General features: G+C 28.4%; 1 protein-coding gene and 1 non-coding gene across 2 annotated transcripts; both read left to right on the forward strand.

Moving 5' to 3' along the window:
- Nucleotides 1-2,527: 2,527 nt before the first annotated feature.
- BO82DRAFT_373406 (DUF3176 domain-containing protein) lies at nucleotides 2,528-4,394 on the forward strand (the record flags this gene model as incomplete). The annotated part of the gene is made up of 3 exons (XM_025637371.1): nucleotides 2,528-2,904; nucleotides 2,967-3,136; nucleotides 3,190-4,394. The coding sequence occupies 3 exons, from the start codon at nucleotides 2,528-2,530 to the stop codon at nucleotides 4,392-4,394; spliced, it is 1,752 nt and encodes a 583-aa protein (XP_025493576.1).
- A 633-nt stretch (nucleotides 4,395-5,027) lies between these two features.
- BO82DRAFT_t119 lies at nucleotides 5,028-5,100 on the forward strand. Its single transcript has one exon. It is a non-coding gene; the product is annotated as a tRNA-Phe (tRNA).
- The last annotated feature ends 15,913 nt before the right edge of the window (nucleotides 5,101-21,013 follow it).

Raw genomic sequence — 21,013 nt, forward strand, 5'->3', positions numbered from 1 at the left:
ACAGCCTCCTATACTAAATCTTAAATAGAGTAATAAGATCCTATATCCGGCTATTTATAATTAGCGCATGCTCTACCGAATGCGCTAGATAAGTAGCAGTATTTTAGAAAGATACCAGCTTTACTAGTACAGCAGCTAGTATAAGTTTTAGATAGAAGACTTTTTAAAGACTGGATTAGCAGGGCATTAATATAGGACGGCTGATATAAAATAATCTAATAAGCTTAGATCCGGCTGTATTAGAACTTAACATCATATACCTTATATAAAATAAGTATGGTTCTTTCTATATTGGTATAGATATACAGAGCAAGCATCTTTAGATTACTATAAAAAATCACTAGATTGCGGCCCTTTAAAAGCCCGGTGTACAACTAGTCCTAGTATCTCTACAGATCTAGGGATATGTATATCCTAAAAAAAGTATAGTTAGGGGGGGGGCGGGCAGCACAGTATAAAATAAAGCAGAGGATATTATTATTATTATTATTATTTTTATTACTTATACAAAGTCAGTTAGCACTATCTTTATTAATTTTTATTATTTCTTTTGTCTGAAAGAAAATAGGAATTAAATAATTAAGCTTAGCTATCACTTCTCCGCAGGCAAATATTTATTAATATTCTAGTTTTATATATACTATAGTTCTTACTAGAGTGTTTCTTTATATACAGTAAAACTATAAAGTATTTTACAGATAATTATAGTTTATAAATAATTTGCTACTAACTATTTAAGGTTGCTTTAGCTGCTTTTATACAGAATACTTATTCTAAATCTAAGTATAAAAAGAGATCTGATTTTAAAAATAAGATATATAAACAGTATATAAAGCTATTTAATCTGATTTAGAAAATGCAGAGAAGAGACCAGTTTTTTAAAGTATTATAAAGTAGTTCTAATACTAATTAACTAAAAGATTTTAAATATAAAACTAGTGTACAAACCCTCCATCTAATAATAAGTACTTTACTTAACTGTGCCTACTAAGACTTAATTTTTTAATTAACAGTGCTGGTCCTATAAATATAATATTCTTTTAGTATAATTTAAGGCTTATATGTCTGGCGGAGTTTATAATAGGCTTTACTAAATATAACAGTCTTTATTTTATAGTCTGATTAAATCTTATTGTACATGCTTTTACACAGTTGTACAGTATTAAAATATTAGTAAAAAATACTAACTGCTGTATATACTGTAATCCCAGTATAAGTCCAGATAATATAGTAAGAGTAAGTATTAATTGTAGTATAGATCTTAAAACTATACAGCTGCAGCTTTATATAACTGTTAATTAACTATAGGAAATCAGGGCTAGGAATAATATATAAGCCTTATTATTGCTGGAGATTATGCTTTTTTTATTTTATAGTAGTAGAAGCAATTATATAGTAGATATTAAATAACCAGTTACTAAACTTTAAATAGTTAGCAATAGCTTTCAGGGATATGTATAAATACAGACTGTAGGATAACTAGATTCTGGCTGTATATATAAAAATAAAAAAGCTGCCGGCTGTATTTTTAAATAGTTTTTTTATTAAACTCTGTAAGAAGGACTTTGGTAGCTTTATCTGCCTGGAGTTACTATTCTGCTAAATTATTTATCTGTTATATAAGTCCAAGTTCTGTACGGATCCTTTTAAGTATTCTTTTTAAAATAGAATAGCCTTTTTTTTAGAATACTAAATAAAGTTCTGACTCTGAGAGACTCTGCTGAAAAAATAACTCCTTAATTCTTCTATATAAAACTTAATTAGTAGTAGCCGTACAGTCTTGCTTTTAAATACTCCAGATACTTAATCGACTCTTAATCGTACGTTCTGCAACCTAAATAGAGTGTTTTTTCTGGAGGGCAGAGACAATACCTATAGCAGATTTACTCTGTTAATAGAAAGAGATAATTTTAGTCTTAAAAGGCTCAAGATCAATATATAGAGGCATGGCTGATGGAATAAGAAAGAATATACATACACAGAGAGAAAGAAGAAGCTTTATATAGTTCTTGTTTAGGAAGCGGTAAGGCCTGCGGTAAAGAGACTTAGCAGATAAAATCTATTTGCCCGATGGCGGCAATCGTCCGCCGTAGACAATGTGTCCCCACCCAATCAAACTCCCAGCTTCCCTCGACTACTACACAGGCCATGTTTTAGCGCCGAGACCCTGGCTGAGTTACCATGTGGTTGGCTTTGGTGATGTTCTTGGCTGTCAGCGGCTCAGCCTTGACCTTGGCCAAGAAAAAAACCCCTCTCACTCCGCTCATAAAGATGCCTTGCGTGTTGTCATGCCCAGCGACCTCAAGACATAGTCCCCTACGTCTTTGTCCGACGTCTAGTACATCTCATGCAGATATCAGGTCGCTCATCGCGCCTTTCACGGGCGAGCAGCGTGCACAGCGGCCACGGTCAAGCCCAGTACGAATCCTTGGAGCTGGTGTCCCGGGCCCCCTCACCAGAAGATAATGCCCAACCCCGTCCATCCCACGATGGCAACAAGATCGACCCTGTGACTGAGGGCGAGATAATGATTCCTCCAGATGAAGCCAACGACCCTGAGAAGAAAAAGTCAACCTGGACGGTGATACAGGAGTGGTACGTCCTAGAGCTGGCGAGCATGCTCGTCGCAGCGGGATGCGTGGTCGCGACGGTGATCGTCCTCCGGCGCTACGACCGCCGCCCGCAGCCCGCGTGGCGGTATATGTCGCTCAACGCCCTCATCTCCTGGCTCAGCACCATCTCCAAGGCGTGTATCCTGTTTGCCGTGAGCGAGGCGCTAGGCCAGCTGAAATGGGTGTGGTTCGCGCAGGGCCGTCGGCGGCCTCTACCGAATCTGCAGACGTTTGACTCAGCCAGTCGGGGGCTGTACGGCAGCGCGCAGTTAATTTGGATGCTCAGGGGACGGTTAGTTGCGTCACCGATTATCTTTATCTAATCACAAGAATGGTGAACTAATTACGGGGTAGACATTTTGCTATCTGGGGAAGTTTGGCGGTGATTCTCGCCTTGGCGTATGACCCATCGGTCCAGAACCTGATCCACTATTACTCGGATCTGATGGAAGATGCTCATCAGCAGGCGTGGGTAGCGAATACCTCGACGTACGCTTCGTATGGAAGCGGGATGCTGGGGAGTGGTACGTTGCTCAGCAATCCTCAAACAAAAAAATTGCTGAAATATGATCAACAGATCCGTGGGTGGACCCCGTCCTCAAGGGCAACGTCTACAATGCACTCTTCAACCTGGACGACACCCGCCCGTGGGCCACGCCGCATTATGTCTGCAGCTCGGGGAACTGCACGTGGAGCCCCGTGGCGGCGCTAGGAGCGCGAGCACTGTGCTCCGACGTGACGCAGCACCTGGAGACCAAGAATGCCTCGGTGGAGACTGGGGGCGGGCTGAAGAACACGGTGTTTCTCCCCAACTCCACCGTCACGGTCTGGTTCAACGCCTCCTACGTTGGAGACCAGGTCTACATGGCCATGGACACCGTCGACCCGCGGCTCGCCCGCGTCTACAACAACGCCACCTACCCGCCGATCCAGTTCATCGCCCCGCGCGGCTACAACAGCAGTAGCGGCGACCGCTATCCGCGGCTAACGTCGATGTCTCAATTTCAGGCCACGGAGTGCAGTCTCGAGCCCACCGTGTATAGCTTCAATGCCAGTGTCCACAGTAACGTGTATCGCGAAGAAATCCTCACGGTGTGGTCCAGAGACATGAGAGCGCAGTCAACGAAGAGGGGTGTGATGCCCCCGTTCAAGGGCTCCCCGCCCGGCTGGGGTACTGCTGAAGGCATAATGCAGCCCAACCAGACCTTTCTCATCACCGACACCGCCAGCAGCGGTCTGGGCACCTTCCTCCAGTACCTCTTCGCGGGATCCTATCGCGTGACGGGCTCCAAGACCCGACTGCAGGTCGACCAGGGCACCGCCTACGCCACCGCCGATACCATCCAGGCCCTCATGAGCGGCAACATGACCGGCTGCTCCATGCAGACGTCCGACAAATTTGCCTGCGCGATGCGCAACGTCGCCGCTGCTGTGACCAAGTCCTTCCGCGACGCCGCGTACATCGCTGCGGACTCGGATGTCGCGGCAGCTAACATGACAGCAGGTCATGGCTGGGTCAACCAGACTTACGTTGAGGTGCATTGGCAGTGGGTCACGCTGCCGGTCGTGGTATGGGTGCTCGGGTTGCTGACGCTGCTGGGCGCGGGGTGGAAGACGCGTCGGAGTGAGGTGCCGAGCTGGCGGAATAATCCGATGCCGTTGCTGTTTCTGTATCGGGAGGGCAAGTGGGAGGGGGGGCATACAAATGAGGAACTTATTTCTAGACGAGATGATGCGGCAGTGATGTTGTGCAAAGATAATGGTGGCTTTGTGTTGGCGTGATAGCGATGGCTCGCTGAGACCTGGATACGGTGAAGGGTTAGCTCGATGGTTTTGTCTGTATAAGCAAAGAACGTAAGTTTCCTCGTGATCTGTACGACCAGGTTTGGACCACAAATGTAAGGGAAGCATGCTCATTGTAGTTGTACTGGAGTGGGTGTACTGGTAAATTGTGTGGTTGTGGGGAGGGCGTGAATGCGGCTAATTTATTGATCGCACTGTAGGTAATTTGTCCATGGAATGGGAGGAAGTGCAACCGCCGAACTTAGACCTGCTTTCTGCTTCTAGAAAACCCAAAGAAAATCGACACAGCTACACAGTCTTATGGCCTGGAACTAAAATTAGACCTTACATTCATTGAGAGTACTCCTTCAGGATAATGTGGGTTGAGGATATTCATCTGAAGAAAGATAGTCGACCGACTTGCATGTGAAAGAAATGTGCCAGATCAAAGATAGAATATTCCTATGCAGTGGCGAGCCACACACTTTTAGACCTATGCTAAGATCCGACCTCATCCCCATCAATGTACAGCAGGTTTTTATGCGGGTTGTAGTACTACGAGGCCGGATTCTCTGATGTGTGCATTTTGGATTTCATTATAAGACATAATGTCAGGCAAAGATCACGTGAAAAGGGGCAATGGCGCATCTGGGAGCGCGTCAGACTGAAGATCTGGAGGTGGCCGGTTCAAGCCCGGCTTGCCCCACTTTCCTTTTTTTTGTTCCTCCATCTCTCGGTCCCGTCGTAAGTGTGATCTAAGAGTGATGGAGTAGCCTATAGCGAACAATCATCATGTGTCATAAACTCATTGGGCTCCTGTTGAGCTTTCTGATCTATGTATAGCTAGTAAAAGCCATAACGAACATGAAACGAGCTAAGGATTATCGAGCAAAGTCTGACTGAAACTACCACCTCTGAGCTTGACGGATTGAGAGCCACGCTCCTAAAGGTCCGACTCCAGTAGTTTTACATCTTTCAATTCGCACCACTCAGGAAAGTCTCGAAGTGGTACATGATATTCTTTAACCACAACGATCATCCAGTGTGAGGGTCATTGCGTATTGATTGTGAGATCGAACTTGCTCAAAAATTGCTGAAGCGTACGATCCCCGTTCAGGGTTGCTCCGGGTTGTCGCAAGAAGCCTCTCAAATGATCAGGATCTACCCAGCATAGGAAAGGTAGAGGTCCTGCTGTGAACGCTTTGGTGTCAATCCAGTATTCAATGTCTTCCATCCGAATATAATCTTTATTTGGCATCCACTTAGCGCCAGTCTTGAAGCCTTGTCCATAGCGAAGTAGATGCTCATAGGGCTTGTCGAGGTGCTCAGGGTTCCAAAAGCGGACAATTGAGGTTGGAGGCTGTTGGAGAAGCATCCGCCGCTAACTTGCCTCAGGGCGCAAATACGCTTCTTCTCTCTCTTCTGATGCGATATGAGGATAATTCCGTCAGCCACATATATCCCCGCCCAGTCTATAGCGCGAGTCAAGAGTCGTGTAAATGAATTCGGACCAGATCTTTTCCACGACGAGAGGATTTTTCCTGGGTTCTTGTTGCGGCTCGACAGGAATATATAACAGGGCCCGTTGAATCTTGCGCGAGTTCGTGATTAGACCTTTCCATGTGGAACAGACTCGAGTCGAAATTAACAACGTATGCATATCCAAGTTCAGGAGGATCACTTCCAGTATGTCGGGGGTCGAGAATATCACGGATGGGACCGAGGAGCGTTGAGTCATGCTTCTGTGATGCTCGCTGACTCTTATAGCAAGAGACATCATGGATAGGCGTTGTCGTAGTCGAGACTGAGCAGAACGAATGCGAGACTGTTGTGATCTTATAACGCCAACGAGTTTTGACCAGGGTGATAACGAACGACTCATTTTGTTTGATGGTCGTGTCAAAGACAACTCGAAAGTATGACCTGCTTGTTTCGTCACTATTATCAGGATGGCGGAAATCACATAAGGAAAATGACGGCAGTTGCACATCACGCCGCAGCCCGCCGGACAGAAAGTTTGCTTTGTCGCCCCGCAGGTGAACAGAACTCCCGTCATAGGAGCAGAGCGGTAATCACCTCTGGTCCTCCTAGTAGGACAATGACACCTTCGGTTGTCCTTGGTATGGGGTTCCAAGCGCTGGTCCGGAGGGACCTACTCCAAGGTAGCATGCAAGTGCTGGGTTCTCCCTCTATGAGGGTACTCGGAGATGACGACGTTGGAGAGTTACGAGATTAGGGCATCGGAGTTATCGGGCTTGGGGTGAGGTTTGTGGTCGAAATTTTGGGAAGGGGTTAGTGATGATGATGGTGGTGACTTGATAGCTGCATCAAAACACAAGCATGGAAAAGCATACTGTACATGCAAACCAGAGCTTTGCGGGTACAGGACTTGGAAAGAACGAAGTAGATTAGGACATGACACACACATGACTGAAGGAGAGTAAAAGCCAGCTTGGAAAGGATGAGCATCAGCCTTGAATTCTGAATACCACGCAACGAACTAACAACCTCAGGGCTTGGTGTATCAACTCCCTCCACCTTGTCCGCAGCGCAGAGTTCAGACATCTCTCTCTGGTAGTAAGAGATACGTCAGCTTGGCAGTCTCAGACATCTGGGTGATCACGAAAGCATTAATATCACTGTTTAGGAAAGATAAAATGTAAAAGGGCTTGTCCCAGAGCCCCAGGAGGCTCCAGGCTCATGATCGGTAAGCGATATGATAAGTCAGGGATGGGCGATGTGAATCGTTATCTTGAGATCCTGATGGTTGATTGGTTCAACTACTGTGAATCCTCGCTATAACGAACCTCTTTAAAATGAATTACTCTATACATAGCAGGCCGAGGGGGTCTGTATAGAGCCTTTTTTACTGTTAATAATAGTAGTACTTAGTTATAAACAGTAGTTATTAGTTAGCATATAGTTGCGGTACGGTTACAATACAGTTAGAGTACAGTTACAATATAGTTATAGTAGTAAAAAATAGTTATAAAATAAAAAATACTGTTATATAATTAAAAGAGTATATTACAGAACTGTATATAACTAGTATTAAAAATAGATTTTTTAATAATTAATTTTAATGCTAACAGTTACTTTAAATATTATTTAAGTTACTTAGAGTTTTTTCTATATTAGATTAGTTATCTTTCTATTCTGTAACTTTAAAAAAAAAAAAAAAATAATAAAAATCTTTATAATACTTTATATAAAGTTAATATTCTATATACACTGTATTAAAACTGTTGAGGTTAAGAAAGTATAAGCAGATTTTTATAAAAAATCTAATATAAATATTTTTTTAATATTAGGATCAGGTTTTATTAGAGCCCATTTACTTAAATATTTAAAATAAAAAAGTATTAATAAAGGATCTTTTTAAATTACTTATAAAGGTTTTATAAAGGGAAATACAGAATATTAATAATTAAAATAATATATAATCCTATAAAAAAAATAGAATAGAGTAGAATAATATTAAATAAATAATCAACTATAAAGTAGATAGAAACTAATAAATATTAGTAAGTATAATATAAAAGGTATAAAAAACTATAGACTAACTATTTAAAAATCCTAATATAACTTTAAAAAAATAGTATTATACTATTATACTAAATTATAATACTTTAAAAGTACTTTATTAAGTATACTAGTAGAAGCATTTTAAAAATTTAATCTATTAAATAAATCTTTAGTTTTTTAAAATTAAGTTGTCTAAACAGAACATATTTTTTAATTATAAAATTATATTTATTTAGTAGAATATAGTAATTTAAAAGCTATAAGTATAGCTGACAGAGCTTTAAGATTAATTAAATTTAGATAGAAAAACTATAGTTCTAAGTACTACTAAACCTAAATTATAAAAACTGTTAAATCTAATCTATTTAAAAAAGATAGATTATAAGATTATATAGTAAGACCCAATCTGCCCAGATCTTATAAATTCTAAAAATAAAAATAAAAATAATTAGAGTTAAGATTCTAAACAGTAAAAAAGTTACTTTATATTTATTTATATTTTTATTTTCTGTTTAGTATATTACAGTTTATTAATAGCCTATACTCTGTAGTAAATAATAAAAAATATATTTTAATATAAATATTTAGAATAGTAAGATTTTAGAGCTATTTATTTTTTAAAACTAGTAGTTTATCTATAAACAGTTAGCCAGTTATCTATATTATAAAAGATAAAATATATTACTATGAGATATAAATCTTTTTAGATTTTAAAATTTAAGTAATAAAGTAACTGTAATAAAATACTAAAAAGCTTTTTAACTGTATATAATAAATCAGGATATTATTAGGATTAGAATAGTATAGTATATTAAAGTTGCTGAAATTTCTTAAATAATAACAGTACAGATCTGGGTAATATATTCTAATAATAAATTTAGTTTAATTTACAGATAAAGTATTAGAAGTAGAACTAAAGTATATTTAAAATATTTTTAATAAAACTAAGTTTTATCAGCCTTATATTATAAGACTAGTAGAAGTAGAACAAGTACTTATCTAAGTTTAGATAATATTTATATTTAAAGATATTTAAGTACTGGAAGATAAAGCTAATAAATAAGTCTAGTAATTTTTTAAAATACTACAGAGTATTTCTTTATATTTTATAAATTTAAAATCTAAAATATAAAGCTTTAAAGACAGAGACTAAGATTTTTTTAATCTAAATAAAAAATATTATACAGTTAACTAAAAATAAGATTTAATAATAGTATAAGTAATTTAAGTAGTAATAGGTAAGATAATAGATTTTTTAAACTAAAAAACTAAATCTGTTTAGTAGATAAGAAAAGATTTTCTGTATACTTTTAAAATAACTTAATCTTAAAGTAATACTAACTGTATAAAAAAAAGTTAAATTTTAAGTTATATCTATTATTTTTTAGATAATAGCAGATATAATATCTAAACTTAGTACTATAGCTTTAAATACTAGAATTTTTTACTTATTAAAGTATATTATCAGTAAATATAATAATAAATGCAGTAATAACTATATATACTTTATAAAAATATATATAAAATCCTTAAAAAAAAGTCTAGATCTTATTTTAAAATATCTGGATACTATTTTCCATTTTTATACTATAAGAACCTAGTATTAAAGTAAAAAAATTATTTAAATAATATTATTTCCAGTAAGTTAATTCTGCTGAAGTAAAATAAAAACTTTTAAAAGCTTTATATATATTTTAATATACTCTAAAGTTATTAATAAATAGTAGAAATAGGATTAACCGGATATTAGACTGCTTAAATAACTACTGAAAGTAGTTGTATTTATAATACTTAATCTCTAACTCTATTTAAAGGGAATGTATTTTAATATATTATTAAAATTTATAAGTAGGTAGATAAAGTATATAAAAAATAAAAATTAAATTATTATCTAAAGTAGTCTAATAAAAAAGTATAAAGTTAATTTATTCTAAAACTAATAATACTAAGATTTTTAGATACTTTTAACATTTAATCAAAAAGTAAAAGCAGTTATAATCTGGTTTAGAAAGGCTAGAATAGTTTTTATAAAATTTAAATAGTTAGTATTATTCTAATACTAATTATATATTTAGAATAATCTGGTTGCCAGTAGAAAAAAATATTTATTTATTAAATTCTATAAAAATAATCTAACTATATTAAATAGAAACTTTATAGTCCCAGAATATCTTATAATTTATTTAAATAAAATCACCTGGCAGTAATAGATTTTTATGAAAAAAAGATATATATTTATTAGATATAGTTATTAGAAAGGACCCCTATATATAAAAGTACCAAAGCTTAATTAGATTATTAAAATACTTAGCTATTCTAAAATATAGCTTTTTCTAGCTAAGCTAAAATAATAGAATATAGTAAAACAGCTTTAAAAAATTATATATAATCTAAAGTTCTTTTAGAATTTTCTTAGCAAGATCTTCTTTAGGCAATAATCAAAAAGAGGACTGTATATTTAGATTAATATTAATTTTATATTTTTTAGTTAAAAAAAAGAGTAAAAATCTTTTAACAGCTTTTTTAAAGGTGTCCAGCTTTTTTAAAAGAGTTTAAACTAAAGGATTATTAAGTAACTGGAATATTTCTACTAAGCCAGTATAGTCTTTTTAAAAAATCTTTATACTAAAAGCCTAGATTCTAAAAGTAAGAAGAAAGTTAGATAGAGAGTCTATAAATAGGATTAGAAATTATTTATAAAAAACTAATTTAATAGACTCCTACCTATTACAGGCTTAAGATAAGAAGAGTATTCTGAAAGAAAGTACAACCTATTTTAAAATATATATATATCTATTAAATAAGTATTATTAGTATTATTAAAAAAGGTATTATTAAAAAAGGTATTATTAAAAAAGGTATTATTAAGAGAGGTATTATTAAAAAAGGTATTATTAAGAAAGATATTACTAAAAAAAATATTATTAAAAAAGATATTATTAAAAAAGATATTATTAAAGGCAGTATTATTAAAAAAGATATTATTAAAAAAGGCATCTAAATTCATTATATATTAAATTATTAGTAATATATAAAATATTAATAGAAGGAAGGCTTAGTATTAGCCTAATATTAGAACACCCTTACTATCAGATTTTTGTTTATTTAATAAAAAAAAAGTCTCAGTTTCTAAATAGACAAAACGTTAGTTAAATTATAGATATAATAAAAAAGAGGATATATTTAGTAAAGCTGTCTAATTAGGTGTTTTAATTTCTAAACTATTAAACTAATAAAGGATATAAAAGCCTGACTCTTTTATTTAAGGCATATTTTTAGCTGTAAAAAAAATTAATATATTTATAAAGCAACTAAAAAACTTAAAGTAATAAAATCAGAAAAAAAAACTACTAATAGTATAGTATCTGTTAAAAGAAAAAAGTAGAGTTTATAAAAAAATAGGGTTCAACCCCTTTTTTTTAGTATACTATATAACAATAACAACACAAGTTAGATTACTATTATAAAATCAGTAAAGATATATTATTATAAAAATATTAATAAAATATTAAATTTAAGAATTGTAAATAGTGATTTAAAGATGGAAAAAATAAAGATAAAATATATTTATAGATATTTTATAGTATACTCAGAAAATAGACTTATAGTATTATAGTATTAATTAAAATTAAAATATTATACTATTATTAATAGTATTTATATATATTTTACAGTATACAGATACTACTTATACTTAGTACTACTAATACTAAGTTATAATACTAATATTTTTAAGCTGACTTTAGATAAAAGTATTTTATTAATTACTACTAATATTGTTATTAAGCAGTATTAAAAATAGTTACTATATTCTTTTTAATTATATAATATCCAGAAGAAGTCTACTTATTCTGGTTCTATATTATAGTATGCTTTTCTAAAAAATTATCTTTTTAAAATAAAGTTAAAGGAGATAATCCTAGTATTTTTATATAATAATTTAAAAAAATTACTGTAAAGGACTACTAAAAAAATATAAAAACTATCTATTTTATTTTCTAGGTTTTAGATATATATTTGATTTTTTATATAATCTGTATTTTTTATATATACTATAGCTATAATATAGTTATTTATTTCTATACTCTACTTTCCTACATCTAAATCCTTATATTTATATAAAGGTAGAGGGGTAAAAGTAAGTATACAGCTTCTTACTAAACTTAATAAAGTAGTAAAGTAAAAAAAACTTAAGATTTTTAGTAAAAAATAATTTAATATAAAAGCAGCAGATAGTATTAGTATTCTTAATCTTAATAATCTTGAAAATTTATAGGGGTTTATTAGAAATTGGTTGTTAAAAGCCTTTAGAAAGCAGGCAAAAATAATAGAATATATATAAATAAAACTAAAATAAATATAGTAGCAGGCAGCTATATTTTAATAAAAAGTCTTAACAGTCTTAATACAGCTTATTTTATAGAACTTTTTATATATATTATAGGTATTAAAGTGTGAGTTGTAGCAGAGCCAGATACTAAAGTTTTTAATCTTAAAAAAATACTTTTTACTAATTTAGAAAAAAATAGAATATTAGCTGATATATACTAAATAATTTTTTTTTATAAAGATATTATAGTATATCTAATAATCTTACTATTAGCCTTTTTAATCTTACAGAGCTAGATCAGAAAGTACTAAAACTATAATTTAGTAATAATAGTATTAGATATAAAAATATATATATAGTACAGCTTAGGTATAGGGTTGGCTTTAATAAATAAATTAATATCTAATAATCTAATATTCTTAAAAATACCTATTAATTCTAGTTAGAAAATTAATCTAATAGTCTAAATTAAAAAGCTGTTTAATAAAGCTGCAATTTAATAATAATAGTATTAGATATTAAAATATATATATACTATAGCTTAAGCATAGGGTTAGTCTTACTTAGTAGGCAGATAAATAAAATTAAATAATAATATTCTTTTTATTATAAAAAATAAGTTTAAGAATTAATTAGAAAAAAATAAAAAAAAGATTAGAAATATTTTTTAACAGCCTTTTTAGATTTTAAATTAAGCTTATTTTTTTATTTTATTTCTTAAGCTGTACCAGAGGCCTTATTAGAATTACTAATATTAAAAAGATTATATATAAAGGGATTTGCAGTTATTTCTTTATTTAGCTTATTATTTATATTAATTTAATTCTAATAGCCCTAGATCTGTATACTTAGAACTGCTTAAAAAAAATCTGTAATAGATAGTTTTTAAAACTTTATATATATATATAGGCTGTTAAATGTCTTTATCAGATACTTACAGTCTTATTTATATATCTAAGTAATATAGTTATACTTTTTTTTAATAACTTTAAATATTAATTACAGCTTGGCATACTGCTTTATTAAATAAGCCTAAATTATAAATTAAAGTATACTATTTAAAAATCTAATTAGTTAATTTATAATAAAAAGATTAGAGATCTTTAGACTTATATTTAAGCTATTTTTATTCTAATTCTAAATAATTATTAACAGAAACTGCTTTTTATATTTAGATAAAAATATCTGCTGACCAGCAAATTTTATAGGTTAAATTAAATATCTAGTATAGTTAGTTAAAATTACTGTATTTTTTAATACAGTTTTTCTGCTTTAAAAACAGACAGTTAATCTACTTATAAGCTTATTACTCTATAAAATATAAGATTTAGAATTTTTATATTTTAAATAATTTTTAAATTTGTCTTTTTACTTTTTAGTATATTAAATAGTTTAGTTTTAATCTTTTAAATGTTGTTTCTATTGGCTACTGAAGTTAGGAATTATTAAAATCTAAAAAAAACTACTGGTAAGTAAATTATATTAACTTAGTCTAAGCTTTAGAATTCTTTAATTATTATTAGTTATGGCTTTTAGATCTTAATAGAAAGGTCGGAATCTAGATAATAAAATCTAACTTAAATTAAAATAAAAATAAAGAATTATTTTTAAAAGAAACAGAATTATAACCAGCTTTAGATGTTTAAGTATTATAAATAAAATATTAAAATTTCTAACTTTCTATTTCTAAAAGTTTAGGGGAGTCTTTTTAATAATTAGAAAAAAAATATAAAAACTCTAAATTTAATAATAAGTATCTTATTAGTCCAGAACTAAATAATACTAGATTTAGTTAAGTTATTTTCTAAAAATTCTCTATTTTTTTAATTTATTATAATATATACTAGAAAGCAGATTATAATATAATTAAAGAATTTTAAATCTCTGCTGCAGATTCTAAAAACTAATCTTACTACTAAGGTTAAGGTAATTTATACAGATTAAGCTTTTTTAAAAATCTTATAATTTAAAAACTATTTTAAGTAGACTTTTTATTAAAAATATAAGTAGTAGTAGTCTTCTGTTTTTTTATTTTTTATAATACTGGCTAACTTTAAGCGCCTTTTAGATCAGATCTTTTTTTAGCTGTTATAACTAATTAGTACTATATACTATTTAGCTAAATATTAATAAATATTATATATTTATATATATTTTAACTTCTAAGAATTGTTTATATATATAGTATTAACTAATAATTATAATCCAAAATCTAAACTAATCTTAGTATAAAATATAATATTAAAATAAGCAAGATATATCTATTTTATTATATAATAAACTCTAGTAGTTAGGCTGTTTTTTTTTAGTATTTATTTTTTTTTTAAAATCTGATCTACTTACTAGTATACTAAATCAGATTTAAAACAAGCCCAGTTAATATTAGAAAATTATTTAAATTCTAATTCTTATATATTTGTTTTATATCTTATATTTCTAATTATATAACTTTTTAGACTTTATAGTATAATTTTATTTTTTATAATATATATATATACTTACCTAAAATATATTCTATATATAATAAGTTGCTATATTTTAGAAGCTTACCTCTACTAAAAAGAGTGTATATTAGACTAATATATTTTTTCTTTAAATAAATTAATAAATTAGGGGGGATTTGGATTAAGCTAATTTAAATACCTCCCAGAAAGCAATTCATCTAAATATATTTCTAGTAATTTATTTAGTATTTTTTTTAAGTATTAGTATTCTCTTCTTTAGCAGCAGTAGTTTTTTTAATATTATTAGTATTTTTTTTTAGTAACAGCATCCTCTCCTTCAGCAGCAGCAGTCTTTTTAATATTACTAGTATTCTTTTTTTTAGTATTAGTAGTCTTTTTTTTAGTAGCAGTATTCTTTTTTTTAATATTAGTATTTTTTTTAGTATTAGCAGCCTTTGCTCCGGCCTTATTATTTTTTTTTATTTTTTTTTATAGATTTTGCTTTTTAGTATTTCTAAAGTCTTTAAAAGCCATATTTTTAAATAAAAAAGTAAAGATTTTAAAAACTTATTTAGAATTAGTAATATTACCCTTTTTAGAGGATATTTTATTTTTAAAATATATTATTTTACTATTTCTTACAACAATCTTAAGCATACTAACACCTTTTTTTTTAGAATTTAAAATTAATATTAAAGATTCTAATAGTTTATTTATTAAGCTAGGAAGAGCTTTATTGCTCAACCGGTTATTTAGTACTATTTAAAATATACTAAAAATATAATACTTAAAAATATAAATAATCTTTTTTTAATCTAACTGCTAGAAATATTCTATAGCCTGTTTTTTTTAGGTGTGTGACAGTAGTATACTAAAAAAATATATATTTTAATAAAATCTTTAAAAATTAAGACTAGTTAAGTTAAGTTGGAAGGATATAACTAGAATTATATATTTTTTAGACTTTTTTATAAAGTATATAATAATATTAGCTTTTTCTTTTACTGTTAGACTACTGTAGATTATCTTTATATTAAATCTAGTTTTTTATAAAATTACTAGGATATAAAGCTCTTCCTCTAGAAACTATATCTATATAATTAACTTCTTTTTTTTTTACTATATTAATATATATAGAACTTTTAGTATAACTTATATCTTTAGTACTCCTCAGATAAGTATAGCTAGTTGCTTTATATTTATTTATAGATTATTTCTACTTTTCTACTAAAATTTAAAGTATATATAAAATATTTTAATAATAGTAATATTTTTAATTTATATTTATTTTTATAAGTACTATATCCACCTAGGCACCAGCTTATATCTTTTTTATAAATTAACTGCTTTAAGAAAATCTGCTTTTAGAAGGGTTGGCTTAAGCAGAATTATACTAAGCTATAAGACTTTTAAAATTAACTAATTAAAATATACTATAGCCTACTGGTACTGTAGATTTTTTTTATTTAACTAGTCTAATACTATAATACAGCAATTTTTAATCTAATAAGTTTTATAGGCTTTTTATTTCTTAAGATTAAATTTTATATTAAATATTTTATATACTATAGGGGGGATATTCTTACTAATTATCCAGCTACTTTTAAATAGGATTACAGATATAAAAGTTTTTTAAATTATTAAATATTTTAAAAAAGTATAAAACTGTACTAATTACATCTTTTTATTTAAATCTATATAAATAATATACCTTTTAAGAAAAACTTTATTAAAAATAAGATTTATATAATAAATATCTAAAGATATAGTTAGGGCCTTTTTTACAGCTGCCGGCCCTATTATTTTAGATATTAAATATTTTTTAAAAAGTAATTATAAGTATCTAATAAAATTACTATTACAGTTATTAAAAAAAGATGTTGCTGTAAGTAGAAGATTAAAGTTGTTTTTAATCTACTATACAGCCTAAAATATTTTTAATATCTTATTATACAGATTATAGGTCTTATGTAGAATAATAAGACTAAAATAATCTTTAATATTATTAAAATAGTTCTTTGGGTAATTTTCTCTATTCTAAAACTTATTTTTATATTTATATATATACTAGGTTTTAATACTTAAAATACTATAGCGGCTTTTAAATATATTATAACTATTTAATATAACTGTTGGATGTTGTTTTTATTTAGTAAAGATTTTATAGTTAGTTGTTAGTTTACTATTAATCTATTTAATATTCTTTTAGCTTTATATTTCTTTATAGTATATATATAATACTAACTGTTTTATAATACTTAGGATCTTAGTCTATTATTAGTAGATAAAGTATAGTAGTACCAGTATTAGAATTAGCTTTTTTAGTTTTTTTATAGTAAGTTTATTTTTAGACTTAGCCTTTTTTCTGAAATATACTATATACTTCTAGGGGTCAGTTATAAAAGCCTAATACTAAGATTTTTTTAATTATTTATTATAAGAATAATACTAATAGATTATTATATTTTTCCCAGCCTAACTGTGTTAGCTAGTAATACTTTTTATACTACTTTTTAAATTATAATTTTAATAATAGTTTAAATTCTAATAGGTTATTAGAACTTTAGTACTGCAGATATAACTATACCTAATAAATATAAATATACCAGATCTTTAATCCTAAGGTTTTAGCAGGCTTTATTATGGTTTTTTTTTAATAGTTAAGATTATTAATAGACTACTAGATTTACTCCAGCTTCTTAAGCTTTTTAAAAGTAATTTTTATTAAGTTATTTTTCTTACTTATTATTAGTAGAGCTTTAAAATTAGATATAACTAAATACTTTAATACTTTAAAAATATTATGTTTAATATTTTTAGCAAACTTTTTAATACTATTTTTATTCTTTTTGCTTTTATTTGTTTTTTTAATTAGTTTTTTAGCTTTAGAAATATTTTTTAGCTTATTTAGTATTAGTATTTAATTAACTTTTACTGCTAGCCAGAAAGGCTTAGTTAGATTATAAATATTTAATTTATAAGATAGTCTAAACTATTTTTTTCTACTTAGGGCTTTAGCTTACTACTGGGGCTTATCTTTACTAAGACCTAATTTAGAAACTCTGGTTTTTAAATCTTTTATATTATTTAATAGCTTTGTTGCTATCTTTTCTATATTTGTTTTTTTTTAATATAATAATCTGATTTTCTAGTCTTATACAGGTTTGTGTCTGCTATAGGGGTTTTTTATATTAATCTAATATCTAATATTTTTAGTTATTTTACTTATCTTTAAAGTAAACAGTTCTAAAGATAAAGGTTTCTTCTGACTTTTAGCTGATTTAACTGGGTAAGTATATTATAATAAAAATAGTATAAACCTTTTAAACAGTCTTTTTTTTTATTACTTATATTCTGCTGGAAGAAAATATTTTTATAATTTATTTTATTAATATATTTTACTATTTATAAAAAGTAAGTAAAATAGTCAGCTTTATCTTAGTTTTTTTTATTTAAAATAAGTACTAAAAATTATTGCTATTTATTTATTTTACTACAGACTAAATACTTTTATACTGTCTTTAGTAAAACACCTTTTTTTTTATATATTTTAAGTAGTTATTCTACAGTTTGATTTAATATAGCTTAACTAATAGTAACTTCAGCCAGTTAAGCTATAATTTATATAAAATTAAATATAATATCTTCTATAATCCTATATATTTTTTTCTAAAATTAAATTCTGTTGCTTGGTTATTTTTGTTTTTATTACTGTTATCTAAATATATATTATCTAAAAGCCTTTTATATATATTTAATAGACAGGTTAACTTACTGTATAGTCCGGCTATATTACTAGATATTATAAAAGGTTACTATATATTATAAAAAATTACTGTATATTATAATAAAAAAAAAGTATTACTGTATATTATAAAAGGTTGCTGGGTATAAAAAAAAAAGTATTACTATATATTATAAAAGATTGCTGGGTATTACTCTGTGACTTTAAAAACTACTTATAAAAAAATATTAAAATCTTAGTTTTAAAGCTAAAATAAAAGCTAAAACTTAGTTTTACTTACCTTGCTTACAGATAAAAAAAGGTAGATATTAAAAATATTGAAAATATAGAATACAGACTTTAGAATATATTTTAAAAATAAAAAGATTAGTACAGAGAATAAGAAGATAAAAAAAGGTTATTATAAAAAACAAAAAAATAAATAGTAAAAAATAAGAAAGTTAAAATATATTATATAAAAAAAAGATATAAAAGTTAAAATATATTATATAAAAAAAAGATTTTATCCTTCAGTAAATAATTATATATATAAAAAATTAGAAAGACTATATTAAAAAAAAAGTAAATAGTAAAGTAAGATTTTGATAAGGTAATACTTCTACTTTTAGTAAGATTTAGATAAGGTTATATTTATTTTTAGTAAGATTTAGATAAAGTTATATTTATTTATATCTTAGTTTATAGAGTAGAACAGTTATATCAACAGTTTAAGTTACTATTATAAATAAGTATAAATAAAGAATATAACAGTTAGTATAACTCTAAGATTAAAGTATATTATTATAGTAAAATAGTATAAAAACTACTTTAGATCTAGTTAAAAAGGTATAGTTTTAGTATAATCTATTATTTATATAAAGATTAGTATGCCTAGATTTAAAGGGGTTATAATTAGTAAGAATTTTATACAACTTTATAAAACCTCTATATAACCGGAGAAAACTGTAGTACAACCACTGTAACTTACCCCCTCGGCCCGCTATGTATAACAAACCTTTTGGGCTGGGAATTTCCGGTCCTCCATTGTTACGGGACGGATGGATTGTGCTAATCAAAACATGCCTTAGAACAAGAAGAAATAGCTAAGGAGCTATTTCACCTGTTTGTATAAAATTCTTTTATATATATACTAAGCTAGTACTAGTTTAGTATTTAGTATATAAGACCTTAGATACTAACTAGTATCTAAAACTGAGCTTTATAATAGGGCCTTAGTCCTATAATAGAAGCCCCCTTTTTTTTTTAGTATTTTTTATAGCTTCTGTTTGTACAAACGGCTGTTTAGAATTTAAAGTAATAGTTCTGTGCTTCAGCCTTTTTTAAATAATATTATGGCTGGTTAGTAGGCAGTATATATATAGGCAGGGCCTGTATTACTTATTATAGTGCTTTTTTTTGTATAAACCCCTCTTATCTAATAAATACAGTAATCCCCTAATAAATAAAATCTCTTCTTTCTGTATATTCCTTTTTTTATTCAGTGAATACAGTAATTTTTTAGTAAATAAAATCTTTTTTTATACTATTTATACAACTGGTTTTGGGGGTGTAGTTAGACTTAGCCTCTAATATTATATAGAGTATATAAAGTACTATATAAAAAGGCCACCCCCCTTTTTTTAACTTTTTTTTTTTTTATACATCTCCTTTTTTTTTTTTTATTACTAATCTATTTTTTTTTTATTTATATAATTCCTGTTGTTTCCTCTGCTTGTTAATATTATACCTTCTTCTTCTAATACTAGGGCTGGTAAGCCTAAATATTTAAATAATATACTAATTTTTATCTGTTATAATCTTTTTTAGATCTCTTTTATTTTTACTAACTATAATTTATTTTTTATATTTATATAATATATAACTACTTATAACCCTTATACTAGCAATACAAAGTACTAGATTACTATATAATTAATAATATATAAAAATAAAGCTTTATTTTAATTTTATTATACTTTGGACCAGCAGTATATTTAGTATTTTTTTTACTATAAATTTAAAATAAAGGTCGGTGCTTTTACTGTGGCTCAGATAAAAAAATCTAATAATATTTTTATATAAAATATTAATAAAGTTAGATTTATACCGGACGCCTCTTTTATATTAACAGCTTTTTAATTATATTCTATAGTCTGGTAATACTATATTATTATAAGTATAATAATTAAATAAAGTTCCGGTAGACTGTATAGCTGTTTAAATAGTAAAACAGGGCCTGTATAGACTATAAGTTTAAAAATTATAGTATATATTATAACTACTATAATCTAAACAAGCCTAAATATAAGCCTACAGCTATTACTACTTTTTTTTAAAATATTATTAAAGAATTAGTGGATTAAATTAGTATATAAGCTGGATTTAGTATAGCGGTATTTAGTTTTTTTATTGGGTTAAGCACAGCTCCCCTTAGTTAGTTTTAAAAAATTAAAAAATAGCTTTTTTTTTTTTTTTTTTTTTTTTCTTTCTCTTTTGCTCAGTATCAGATTTGTACGAACTAAAGCTGAGGGGGAAAAGTATTAGTATAGTTTTTCTTCTATTCCAGCTTTTAATTATTTGGTAGTTAGTTAGGGTT

Source organism: Aspergillus uvarum, assembly GCF_003184745.1.
Source record: "Aspergillus uvarum CBS 121591 unplaced genomic scaffold BO82scaffold_17, whole genome shotgun sequence".
Taxonomy (NCBI): Eukaryota; Fungi; Ascomycota; class Eurotiomycetes; order Eurotiales; family Aspergillaceae; genus Aspergillus; species Aspergillus uvarum.